At 46.3% G+C, this 11,970-nt stretch overlaps 1 protein-coding gene across 1 annotated transcript in view; it reads right to left on the reverse strand.

The window, feature by feature from the left end:
* Positions 1 to 134: 134 nt before the first annotated feature.
* The window catches only part of ACSL6 (acyl-CoA synthetase long-chain family member 6), a gene marked incomplete at both ends in the record, with an annotated part of 19,598 nt that continues 7,762 nt past the window's right edge, over positions 135 to 11,970 (reverse strand). Inside the window, 8 exons of the mRNA XM_008938467.1 lie at positions 135 to 251; positions 839 to 927; positions 1,933 to 2,005; positions 2,805 to 2,900; positions 3,508 to 3,642; positions 4,720 to 4,854; positions 7,389 to 7,466; positions 10,305 to 10,378. Coding sequence (XP_008936715.1) covers positions 135 to 251; positions 839 to 927; positions 1,933 to 2,005; positions 2,805 to 2,900; positions 3,508 to 3,642; positions 4,720 to 4,854; positions 7,389 to 7,466; positions 10,305 to 10,378 — 797 coding nt within the window. The remainder of the gene's footprint in view (positions 252 to 838; positions 928 to 1,932; positions 2,006 to 2,804; positions 2,901 to 3,507; positions 3,643 to 4,719; positions 4,855 to 7,388; positions 7,467 to 10,304; positions 10,379 to 11,970) is intronic.

Raw genomic sequence — 11,970 nt, forward strand, 5'->3', positions numbered from 1 at the left:
TCATGAGGCTGGCTTGTGCCCACCCCTGTAGCTAGCCTAAAGGTCGAGCTGCTTGGAAATTGAAGCTGAGCACTTGAAAATGGGCAAGGGGTGACAGAGTGGAGGGAGGAGCCCAGGAGCAGCCTGGCACTCACAGGCAGCCACCTCCCGATGTCCCCGGTGTGCAGCCAGCCCTCCGCGTCCAGCGCCTCCGTCGTCTTCTCCTCGTCCTTCAGGTAACCCTTGAACACATTTGGTCCTTTCACACAGATCTGCAAAAACAGCCAGAGGTGCTGAGAAATGATTCTGTTATTCTGCTGGAAATAATAAGGAGCTAAAGAGTCATTCACTGAAATGGAAATATTTCCAGGGTTGATTTAATGACTGCGCTCCGTGAAACTTAAAGATGTTGCATTATGAAATTACCTATGGATTATGTAGGGGTTTTTTCCCCCAAATTAATAGAAATATGAAGTAAGGATTGCAAAGCTTATTTGTTTGAAGTTGATTGGCACTCAGCTTGCCATTAAAAGCAGAAAAAGCCATTTCAGTGAGTTTAATTTATGTGCAATATAGAAATAACAGCAATGTAGAAATCAACAGCAATTCAGCTTTTCTGAGCTGAACTAATTAATGCAGCCTCAGCTGTTAAAGTAATCAGGCTGGAAGCACTGGTACAGCCCCTCTTTAATTGCTACTTTGCTGCTTTATGGCCAAATTGACATTTTCCTGTCCTGACTGTAACACATAACACAGCTGCAACCATGCACCTCACAAAGGTAAAATGCTTCTATAACTACACAGCTACTTAATACAGCGTAAACTACTGAGAATTTGATATAAAAATTTGGTTTGTTACCTCTCCTTCACCTTTGGAAGCAAAATAATTCAGCTCTTCCACATCCTTCAGTCTGATTAAGTTACAGGGTAAAGGGGCTCCTACATGACCTGGAAATCAAAGTTATTAAGTCACTTGGCATCTCTCCTATAAACAATAATTAGCATTTTATCATTAGTTGCTTGCATAGTTGTAGACACACTGCTGGCTGTTCTTGCAGGACCTATGTCTGTGTGCAGAAATAATTGCCTCATTTAAGGTTTTGAACTATTAAGACTAAATACCCAAACCTCCTGTTTGGATACAAACCCTATTTTCACACACGTGGAAGTACAGACCACATCTCCCTTCCCTGAAAACTCTTTTTTAAGCTTAAATCATTTTAACCCCACCCCTACAGTTTCTCCAAAAATGAAGCAAGGAGAACCTCTGCTGCAAACAGCAAGCACTGCCAGAGTACTACAGGGTGGAAAAGAGTCCAGTCTCCCCCAAAACCAGCCACTACAGCACTACAACAACAGCCACTAGGAAAAAGACTGGAAAAAGAGGAGCATCTATCTCTTTTTATAAAGAGTTTTTATAAATATTGATTAATTGCATGAAGGAATTAATCTGCAGTACTTGTATCTATTAGCTGAATCATGCTTGGTGCTAGTTTTTAGCTAATTTTGTCAAGATTCAGAAGTTTTGAAAGCCCAAAGTGTATGAAGTATGGAGTAGTGGTGGATCTGTACTCAAAGCCTGGGTTTGCTCACTGAGTACACAAATTTATTAATCTTTCTGTTGTTCCAGCATTTCACTGTAACAAACACCCTTTTAAATTCAGCCCCAGTGCTCTGGAGAGGACTCAGAGCACCAGGAGTGCAGAGATGAGATCAGAGCATCGCAAATAACAGCTCAAGGGACAATTCCAAATCTCCCAAGGCAAACGTGCCCAACATCTGGTCCCTGTGTGTTTATTCTGGACCAGTGACACTTCCACAAACATTACATTCTCTGGAAATTATTCACACAGTGGTGAATGTTGTATAACACCCTGGGATGTTACAGCCCAGGATTTTCTGAAGAAATGTGCATTTCTTTGCTTTCTGCAAATGGTGAAAGAAACTTTTTACCTGATGTCCAGTCACCTGGGGTTGTAAAGGTGCATCCAGCTGTGCATTCTGTTTGGCCATACCCTTCATAAACCTGACAAAGCAACAGGTATCTTTAAAATGGCATTGATGATTTCACTATTCTAGAATAAAATTCTAAAAATTGCTTTTGGTTGCACAGTCCTGAGAGCTGATCCTGTGGCTGCACTGTGCAGGCACACTCTGAACACAGGGACTCTCATCCTACCCAAAACTTCATTGACCTGACTGTGGATTACCATGGCTCTGCAGAGCTCAGAATAGTGAGGAAGCAAGTTCAGCACTTAGCTCTTGAATCAAGAAATACATTCCTCTATGAGAGGAATTTATTAGTGGGGAGAAAAAAGGCATTTCTGTGGGACAGCTTGAAAATACACCTTGTCATTTCTTTCCACACGGTTTCAGGCTCTTGAATGAAGTCTTTTAATTGTCCTTGGCTTCCTACTCAAAGAGAAATAAGGCAGTGGAGGTCTTAGGTGGTCTCAGCTCCCACCTGGACATTATCTTTCTCCATTTCTGTATTGAATAAACCTCACGAAAAAAAGTTCCCAGCACATGCATGAGCACATTTGATTGCACATAGGTGCTCAGAGGTGGGTGGGATGAGCCTGTGCCTTTTTTTTGGCTGCTCTCTTCCCCCTTCCCAGGGCCACCAGTCGTTCCCACCCCACCTCCAGAGCTCTGGGGACACCAGGCTGCTGGGTCTGCCCCACGCCCCGCGGCTGCCGTTGGATCGACGTGGTGACGCCGCCCTAACCACGGTTCTGAGGTTCTAACCCATCTCCTCTCTGAAATGTGGTGCCTTTCCTAGCTGACAGTAGCTGAGAACCTCCCCAACGGCCACGGGAGCCCACCTGGCATCCGAGGGCTGCACGGAGGAAGCCCAGGACGGTGGGGGACGCGGGGGCAGCGCCCGTCACGATCATGCGCACGCAGCCGCCGAGACTGGCCTGTGGGGCAGCAGGAGAGAGGCACAGAGAGCACCATCAGAGCCTACAGCTGGCAAACCACCAGCAGCAGGGGGGATTGCTGACACAGAGCGGGCACAAAACGCTCTCTCTGGAACAGATGGAGCTCTGCTATGGAAATATGAACTGGCTCCGAATCCCAGAATCTCATCATGGTGGGGTGGGAAGGGACCTCTGGGGATCATCTCCTCCAACCCCCCTGCTCCAGCAGCTCACCCACAGCAGGGTGCCCAGGGTCACATCCAGGTGGGTTTGGAATCTCTCCAGAGCAGGAGGCCCTGCAACCCCTCTGGGCAGCCTGCTCAGAATCTGGCCCCATCACCTTGCCCCCCACCCTTCAGCTCTTGATCAGCATCGATCAGATCCCCTCTGAGTCTTCTCCAGGCTGAACACCCCCAGGGCTCTCAGCCTTTCCTCCTCAGAGATGCTCCAGGCCCCTCAGCATCCTCGTCGCTCTCTGCTGGACTTCCAAGTAGGGAAAAGCTGCCATGCTGGGATTCCATGACCCACACCAGCTTTAGGGAAAACCAGTCTTTGCTGGAAGAAGTTCTAGTTCTTTGACTTTAGACTCACTTCTTAAATTGCTTACCTGTATTTTATTAAAGAAAAGCTTATCCCACAAACTGTCATTTCTAATGATCCCATTTCGAACTTCAGCCTTTTTCCTCTTGGCAGCAAACTCCAGAATCCAGCGCTTGAGGGATGTGTCTGCCTGGCTGAAGATCTGTGGGGGACACAGGGGGACAGGCACCCAAGAGAGGAAACATCAGCAGCTCCTGTACCATCCCAGCTACCCCGTTGTGCCAGTGCCAAGTGGGAGGTAATGACATCAGCACTACAGTTAAATGAGACTACCCTGGGGCTTTGCTAGTGGGGAAAAATCCAGGAGTGGTTTGTTTGGCCCCATTCACTATTGTACATGCTGCTCCTCTGGGGAAAAGAGTGAGGATGATGGTGAAAGCTTTGACTGGATTTACAGGACTGCTATTTCTGTGTGATTCCCATGATAGGATTCAGTGAAATCTGAGCAACTAGGAACGAGTAGCTTCAATCCTAGAGCAGGTATCTGTGCTGGCTGAGGGGGCTGCATTTACTTCAGCTTAATCAGACACCAGCATGAACTTCCATCCCCACCAGCAAGAAACCCCCAGTGTCCATCCCTCTAGTGAGGCACCAGAACCCCTGATCCAACAGTCCTCACCTTGGGGAAAAATTGACTTAGTAGCTTGTGCTTAAGCTCTTCTTTAGAGGATAAGTCTTCTGAGGAATAAATATTCCCAGCTGGTCAAACAGGTTTAACATGATGACCAGACATGCCCGTCTTAAATACCTTTCAAGACCATCTCTTGGTTTTCAAGATTTCAAGATCCAAAAGCCTCACATTTACACTGCCTAAATCCTCATGGTCTTTTTGCAGTTCCTGATTTTCAGCTGTCATTGCCACTAGAAAGAGATTCAAGTTCCAAAACTGCTTGGAGGGCACGAGAAATCCTCATACATCCAGGTTTGACTGGGACAAAATCCCTTGTCTCTGGAAATGTCACTAGTAACCTCAGTGAGAGCAGGATAAGAGGCTAATGCAGGGGGATTTCCTACCATGCCTGCAGCCTCTGTGAATGGAAATACTACAGATTTACAACCTGGAGCAGCTCTGCAGAGGGGCAGGATGTGTTTGCAGCAAGGCGGGAGCAGTACAATCCGCTCGGGAAACCTCCAGGACTAAGGAGATTCTTTCACATAACTACCAACGAGACATAAACTTGATTATTACCAAAAAAAAAAATAGCAGAATGAAACTCACCTTATCATACATCCTGTTGAGGAGCCGTGGCACGACGGGGAAGATGGTGGGGCGCAGGGCTTTCATGTCCTCTGACAGCAGGCGGATGTCTCCCTGGAAGAAGCCAATCCGCCCTCCGTGGCAGTACACGACAGACTGATGGGAAGGAAAGGGGACACTTGTCACCCCTCTGCTGCTCATCCCCACAGCAGCGTCCCCACCCCGAGCGCAGATGGGCCTTGCCTGGAATTCTACTCTCAGTAAGGCAAAAATGGGATTTTAGAAATCTGTATAAATATAACCATAAGTTTTGCACTGGGTAGAAACGTGCGGATGGTGCTGGGCACGTAGAACTGGCAATCCACCCTCCACCAAACTGCCACCAAAGCTTTTAGAAGGGGTCTCCTTTCACCCCATGCATACAGGGATGGAGAAGTCCAAGTTCTCTGAAGCCCAGACCTACCACTGCAGCCCACAGCAGGAGGACCTGTTGTCAGTGAACGCATGCATTCTAAGGAAGGTTGTAAAACATACTCAGCAGCAGCCGATTTTTAGGTGTTAATACTTTAGTTGTGTTTAAATACAACAACGTAGACTACGTTAGCAATACAGTGCCTGGTCCTGTAGCCCAGAAATAGAAGCCCACTTCATGAAAGGTGATTTGCTTGTATGGAAACTACAGATCCAGAAGTTTTGCACTTGGAAAGATAACAGGCCACTTAGATCAGATCAGGACGGAGCCAGCCAGGCAGGCTGCCTGCCATGAGCTGACTGGCAGCTGGAGCAGCAGCTCTGGTAGTCAGGGCTGGTCACTGACTTGGTCACACTGGCATTTTGTCACTGGAGAGAGTTTGGAAACCAACATCCCTACCCTGCTTCTGGAGCCAGGAGGAGGAGAAGGCATCCTCAGCAAAACCAGGAGCTGATCCCAGCCTTCCCGAGCTCTGCAAGGGGTGGTCTGAGAATATCAGCTCCCTTTGGAGGACTTGTCTCCTCAAAATAACTAAAAAAGTGAAAAATTCCTAAAGAGACACTTAAGTCTTCTTGTGCTACTCCTAAAAATCTGTACTACTAACTGCTGTGTCTCACTGCTCTGTCAACCAGTGAGAGACTGTCTCCATCAGCTGAAACCACAGGAATTTTACACCCATAGTGTGGGTTTGGTGAACATCACACTGCTGCATCTGTGGGTTACACTGCCTGTGCACATGCTTTTTTTTTTTAAAAAAAAAAAGGAAAATATAATCAATGTGCTCATTGGGAATTATAAATAGCTACTAGAAAATTTTAGCCTTATAAAATATTTCTGTATAATTTTAACTGTAAGTTCCAGGAACTAAAAATGTTGGCTAAATCTAGGGAAGCTGACACACTGCTTGCTGTTCAGAATGTTCCTGAAAATTACTTTTTAGGCCTTTTGAAAAAATTATTTCTATTCCTGAACTGTTTTAGCAGGGAGGATAAAACTCATCACCCTTTGGAAGCCTGCCCCTTTTGATATGGTAATACCCTGTGAAATGAGGTTATTCCTAAAGTTTCTTTTCCCCTATCAGATGATGTTTTAATAACTATATTCTTATTTTCTGCCAAAGCAGTTTGCCTGAACAGTGGTGTCATACTGAGGAACTTGCCTTACAGGTGAAAAAAGACTGGGCTGAAATTCTCCAATTTTTCACGGATTTTCACTTCCAATTTGCAAGTTTTTTGACAGGGCAGAATCTATTATTTCTGGCACAGCTGTTACTAAGAAGCAGAAGGCTTGTCTGACTCAAAAATTATGCTTTCAGCCCAAAACAGTCCTCCCTGAGAAAGCACAGAGCTGCAACTGAACCCAGACCCAGTCTTCGCTGGATCAGTTTGCAGTTGGCAGCTTCTCAGGCCAGGAGAACTGATGGGATCATCTCACCTGACTCACCCAACACACCAATTACAGCACAAATTATCACCAGTCTTCTCAGAAGGAGATGGGAAAGCTCAGTTCTGCAGGCTGGCATGACTTAGCACATTTGCCATGATTTCATTATCTCACTATTTATTTCATTATTTCACTAGTTGCCATTATTTCCTGTGCCCACTGCACGCTGCCCTGCCAGGAGGGTCACCAGTCTCACACCATGATCTCAGTTCCCTCTTTTCCAGTGTCTGCAAGTGTTTTGCAGATCTGATTGTTCACTCCATAAAAGGATTTTTAAGCTGATGTAGAAAATGGCACGGAACAATTTTTCCTCCCACGATAGCTCATCCTAGAGTGCTCTGAAAAGCTGCCCCCAAAACTGTGCAGGGGGCAGTTTCTGCTCGTTGGCAAGGGGCCCTTTTCCAGCCTCAGAGCCACGGGTGTGAGCTGGAGAGCTTTGGGAAGCTCTCCTGGAATCACTCTGGACTCGTGGCCCTGTCACCAAGACCAGAGGCTGGGCTCTGGTGTTTTGCACGTGGCACTTCTGGAGTACAAGGTTTTTTTAGTGCTACAAGATATCGCTGGTTATTTAGTATTTTATTCATTTTACAGGTTTTTTTTGCGTGGAAAAAGACGATTTCCACTGACACTAGGACCTTACCTGTACCATTCTCTCAAACATGTGTGCTAAAGGCAAATAGGAAATGTGTACATCCTCACAAGTAGGAGACCACTGACTCTGGAAGAAAACACAAGGAGCCCCACGAGGCCTCGTCAGTTCAGGCAGGTTTCTTACCTGTATAACTCTTTCAAACATGTGAGCCAGAGGCAGGAAGGAGATGAGCACATCGTCCTGTCTCGGAAAGATCACTTTCTGCAGGTGAAGGGCATGGGAGACAGAAAGGAAAGAAACACTGACAGGAAGACAACAAGAAAGTCATAAAACAATAAAGAGAAAAATGGCACCAGAGGAGCAAAAGGGCAAAGATCATCGAGAGAGGAAGGGAGCAGCGTACGAGGTGAAGCGTTAAGCCACAGCGTCAATGGAGCTGGGTTAGCAGGAGGAGTAAAGAGCACGGAGATATACACAGAGGGCAGTGGAGAGGTCTCTCCATGGCAGGGGGCACGTCGCAGCCACACAGCTCACGCTGGAAACGGAGGCTCACCCTGGCAGAGAACTCAATTTGTGTCCTCTGCTTTCCACCCCGAGGTGATGGGAGCAGGACTTGCAGCCTCGGCTGCGGTGGGACCTGCAGGAGCCTCCTGGAGGGCAGTGGGATCTATGGGCATGTCATTTCCCCACAGGGCCCAGCAGAGAATCACCGTGAGAATCAAAGCTAGAGAGTTTTCTCTTTTCCTTCGGTTAATCGTTAATTTGAATCAGAATGTGTTGGAAAAATCAATAACTTTTTTGTCAGCTGCAAAAATGGATGATTGCTGTTAGGGTTTCTCGTCATTCTCAGTGATTCAAGTGGGATTTTAAGGGCATTTCTGCTGCCCCAACAGATGCAGGAGGGAAAAAGAAGGCTGGACAAATTATGCAAAAAATAATTGGCCAAAGTCTTCAGTTTGCCAAGGTTTTAATTGTCTTGTGGGCTGGAAGAAGCAAAGGCCCCCAAGGCCTTACCTGATCCATGCCCCAAAAGACAAGCAGCCTTTCTACCCACCCTTCCAAGGGTAAGGCTTGCCAGAATATTATGGATTAGAAAAACTGCAAGCAGGATTACCCAATAACTTGCAGCGAGGCCAGTGGTTAGTGGAAAATGGGTATAAAATCCATCAGCTGGCAGTGTGAGGAGTTTATACCCACTTTGCATCTCCACTGCTGTGACTGAATCGACAGCCCGTGACCTGGGACACGGTGGTGGGTGGAGGCACAGGAGCTTCTTCCTCAGGGAATGCTTTATTGAAGTTAAACCTGGGCAAGTCAGAGCTGGCTGTGCCCTCCCAGCCATTACCTAGCCAGGTCAGGCATGACTGACCACACGGGGGTTTTTGGCAGCTCCTTTCACATCATTCTGTGTGTCAGTCTGAGTTAAGCCATTAGGGCCTGCAGATCTATTTATATGTTATTTCATATTGGCCTCGTTTTCCACAAGCAGAGTGATGTAAAACCATTAGCATCACTAGCTGTGGGGTTTGTTTTTAACATAAGTGCCCAGACAGCAAATGATTTGGTTTTAAATCAGACAAAAATGATGACATCAAACAGTATTTCAGTTTGCACAGTTGTCCAGTTCAATGTAAAAATGAAAACAGCTTCTGGGCATTTGAGAACATCCTTAGAATAAAGCTCTAGGTTCACTCCAAAACATCTTCCATTTATAAAAAAAAAATCATTGAATTAAGCAATACTGGCACAAGATTATGCAAACAGCAAACCTACAGTATTTTAGGTATCTTTGGTTTATTAATTTATACTCCTTTCAAGTATTTTGCACTTTGCTTGATTTCATTACTGTGCTCAGACACTGCCCTATTGATGTGGGTCAGCCACAGGCATCTGCACCCTCACCAACACTCTGAAGCTATCAGATCTGCCACCACTTACACCACACTTAGGTCTCACTCTGAGATTAATCAGAGAGTCCCATTGCTCTTGGTGAACACCAAATTGCTGTGGACCACTCCTGGAAGATGCCAAGTTCCACTCGGCTCCCTCTAAATCAGTTCTCTTCCAAAATGAATGTTCCTGCCCTTTGAAGGCCTATCTGTGCATCAGCTTTCACTTGTGCCTCTGCTGCCCCTGACCCTGCAGAAGCTCCATGCTGCAGAGCCCAAGGGCTCCCTGCCACCAGCTGCTACGTTGGCATTTCATACTGCAAATCACTGGAGCCACAACCCTCCAGATACTTGGACACGTGAGCTCAGTGGGATTTCTCACACCACGTGTCCAAGTTTCTTTACAACAGTGGCCTGGAAATCTCAGAAAGTTCAAGGATTAAGGTGGTAAAACTGCAGTATTTTCAGCAAGGGGTATGAGGTAACCAATTGCCCATCCTCTGTCTACATCACTATGTTATAGAATTGTCTGTTTACTGAAAAAGTAGATTTAAAAAAATATTTGTTAGCTACAAGCTGTATGAAATCCTTAATAAGTTGTGCTAAATCCATCCCTGCTTCCTGAGTTGTTTCTAAACACAAGTTAACACTTTGCAAAAAAAAAAAAACATATTACAGGGTACTTGGCCAGTGTTGTGCTTTCCTAAAAATATGTATAACAGAAACTGAGATATACTTGAATCAATGAAATTAATCATTCTTGTAAAAAATGTGTATGTTCTCATATATATATACACACATTTTATACACAGAGAGCTTTCAAATAACTGAGGACGTTGTGTGGGCACAATGGGACACAAAGAGCACGTGTGGAGCCTGTACTCTTTTTCAAGCACCAGATGCAACTGTAGAAGGCTTGTTTGCTCTCCTAATTTTTCAAAAGGAGTTCATTCATTCATTTACAGGAGCCAAAACTGCTCCTCAGAAGCACTTTGCACCCTACAGAGCCAGGGAGATGGTGCTGGGAAAAGAGAATTTAATGCCCTCCAGTGCTGTAAGCTCAGACTTGCTTCCATTTCCATGGCTTTGGCCCTCAGAGTAAGAGAAATTTCACCTCTTATCTGCAAGAGCCCATTTCCAGCCCGTGCAGGGACAGAGCTCAACCCACACACTCTGCACATGGCAACATTTTCTAGATCAGGGTATTCACCTCAGTCACTTTCAAAAAGCCTGAAAAATCAGCAACCACGTTCCCGTGAGTCAGCATAGCACCTTTGGGATTTCCTGAAAGGAAACAAAGAGGGATTTTAGAAGGTGAGCCAGTAGGTAATTCCCAAAAGCTTAACAAGGATCAAAACAAGAAATGGTTAAAATATTGCCTTCTCTTCTTTAAAACTCACAGAATTTTTGCAGTCACTTCTGTGCAGTAGCATGTACCAAAAGCACAGATTGCAGTCCTCAAAATTGAATCAAATGAGACTGTAAACACAAATATTTCCATTGGAGACTCTGAACAATGTTTTCCACCAGAAACAGCCCTACTGCAGTTCATGAGAGCACTGGGATGGAGCTGCTTGATGAGCACGGCCATTGCTCCCAGCCTCTCCAGGCAGTCTCTATTCCATACAGATTTTGACTAAGAATGATCTTAAATACCAACAAATCCCATCTGAAAGGCTGTTAAGCTCTTACTTAGCTCACTGGATAACCTGAACAATGCAGAAAACAGGTAATGCATGGTAAAAATTAGCAACAGGAAGACCCTGTGAGACTGGAATGAAGAGAAGTCATTAATATTGTCATCATCAGAGCAGAGGTGTCCTGGAGACAGCACCAAACCCACGAGGGAGCTGCCAAAGCCCCCACAGCATGTCCCACCCCAGCAGTGGGCACTGCACCTCCAGCATTTCCCCCATCACCCACGCAGGCAGCTCCACACTGACAGTTTTTGCTTTTTCACCCTTTTTTTCTGAGCTGAGAATCCCCCTTCACCTCATGATACCATTGCTGGATTTTGTATCTGTTTGTATATCAAATAATGGTGTTAAAAAGCATGAATTGAAACCCCTTGAGCACACAAACCAGAGCCAAGGGCTGGTTTCAGTGCTGGCACACGGGGCTCTGCATGTCCTCCTGCCACAGCCCTGTCCCTTTTCATCACCCTCCAAGGGTTTATTGCTGAGAAGAAGGCGTAGCTCAGCTCAAATAAAGATTATTCTCTCTCTCTCTCTCTCCCCAGCATGTGTGTGGAGCAGATTGCTTTAACTCAACCAGGCCAGGGCAGTGTGGTTCTGCTGTGCCCTGCGGGAGCTGATCCAAGGAGCTTCACCTGCAGGTAACCTGCGTGGGCACAGGGGTGCCCCCAGCAGCTCTGCAATGCTCTTATGCTTAACCACGGCTGCAACAGCCTCACAAAACTGGAAATCAGAAGCCAGAATTGGCATTGTGGCTTCCTCAGATCAGGAAGGGGCGACGGTGGCTCGTGGATTGTTTTCAGCACATGAAAATATGCTTAATCCTCTTGGTTTCAGGGCTGCTGGCACCAGCACGTAGCCACGTGGCACATCCTGGCTCAGGATGTGGTGCTGAGCCCGGTGCCCTGCCAGCACTGCTGACACAGCTTCTGCTCAGCCTCTCAAAGAATGAAATAAAGGCCCAAACAAATGAAGTCATTATTGCACACATTTATTGCACTGAAGCAGGACATTTTGAACACAAGGTATTTTACTGTAAACTTGCTGTTCCAAGGGCCTTGGAGCAATGCAGTCCCGAGTGCTTGCAGAGGAGCAGAGTGTGCAGGGTGTTATTCTGCTCTCACACTCCTCCTCCTCCTCCAGAGCTCAGAGGTGAGGCTGGGGCTGGCAGGGCTGGCAGCC

This window comes from Merops nubicus, unplaced genomic scaffold (genome assembly GCF_000691845.1).
Source record: "Merops nubicus isolate BGI_N331 unplaced genomic scaffold, ASM69184v1 scaffold30714, whole genome shotgun sequence".
Taxonomy (NCBI): Eukaryota; Metazoa; Chordata; class Aves; order Coraciiformes; family Meropidae; genus Merops; species Merops nubicus.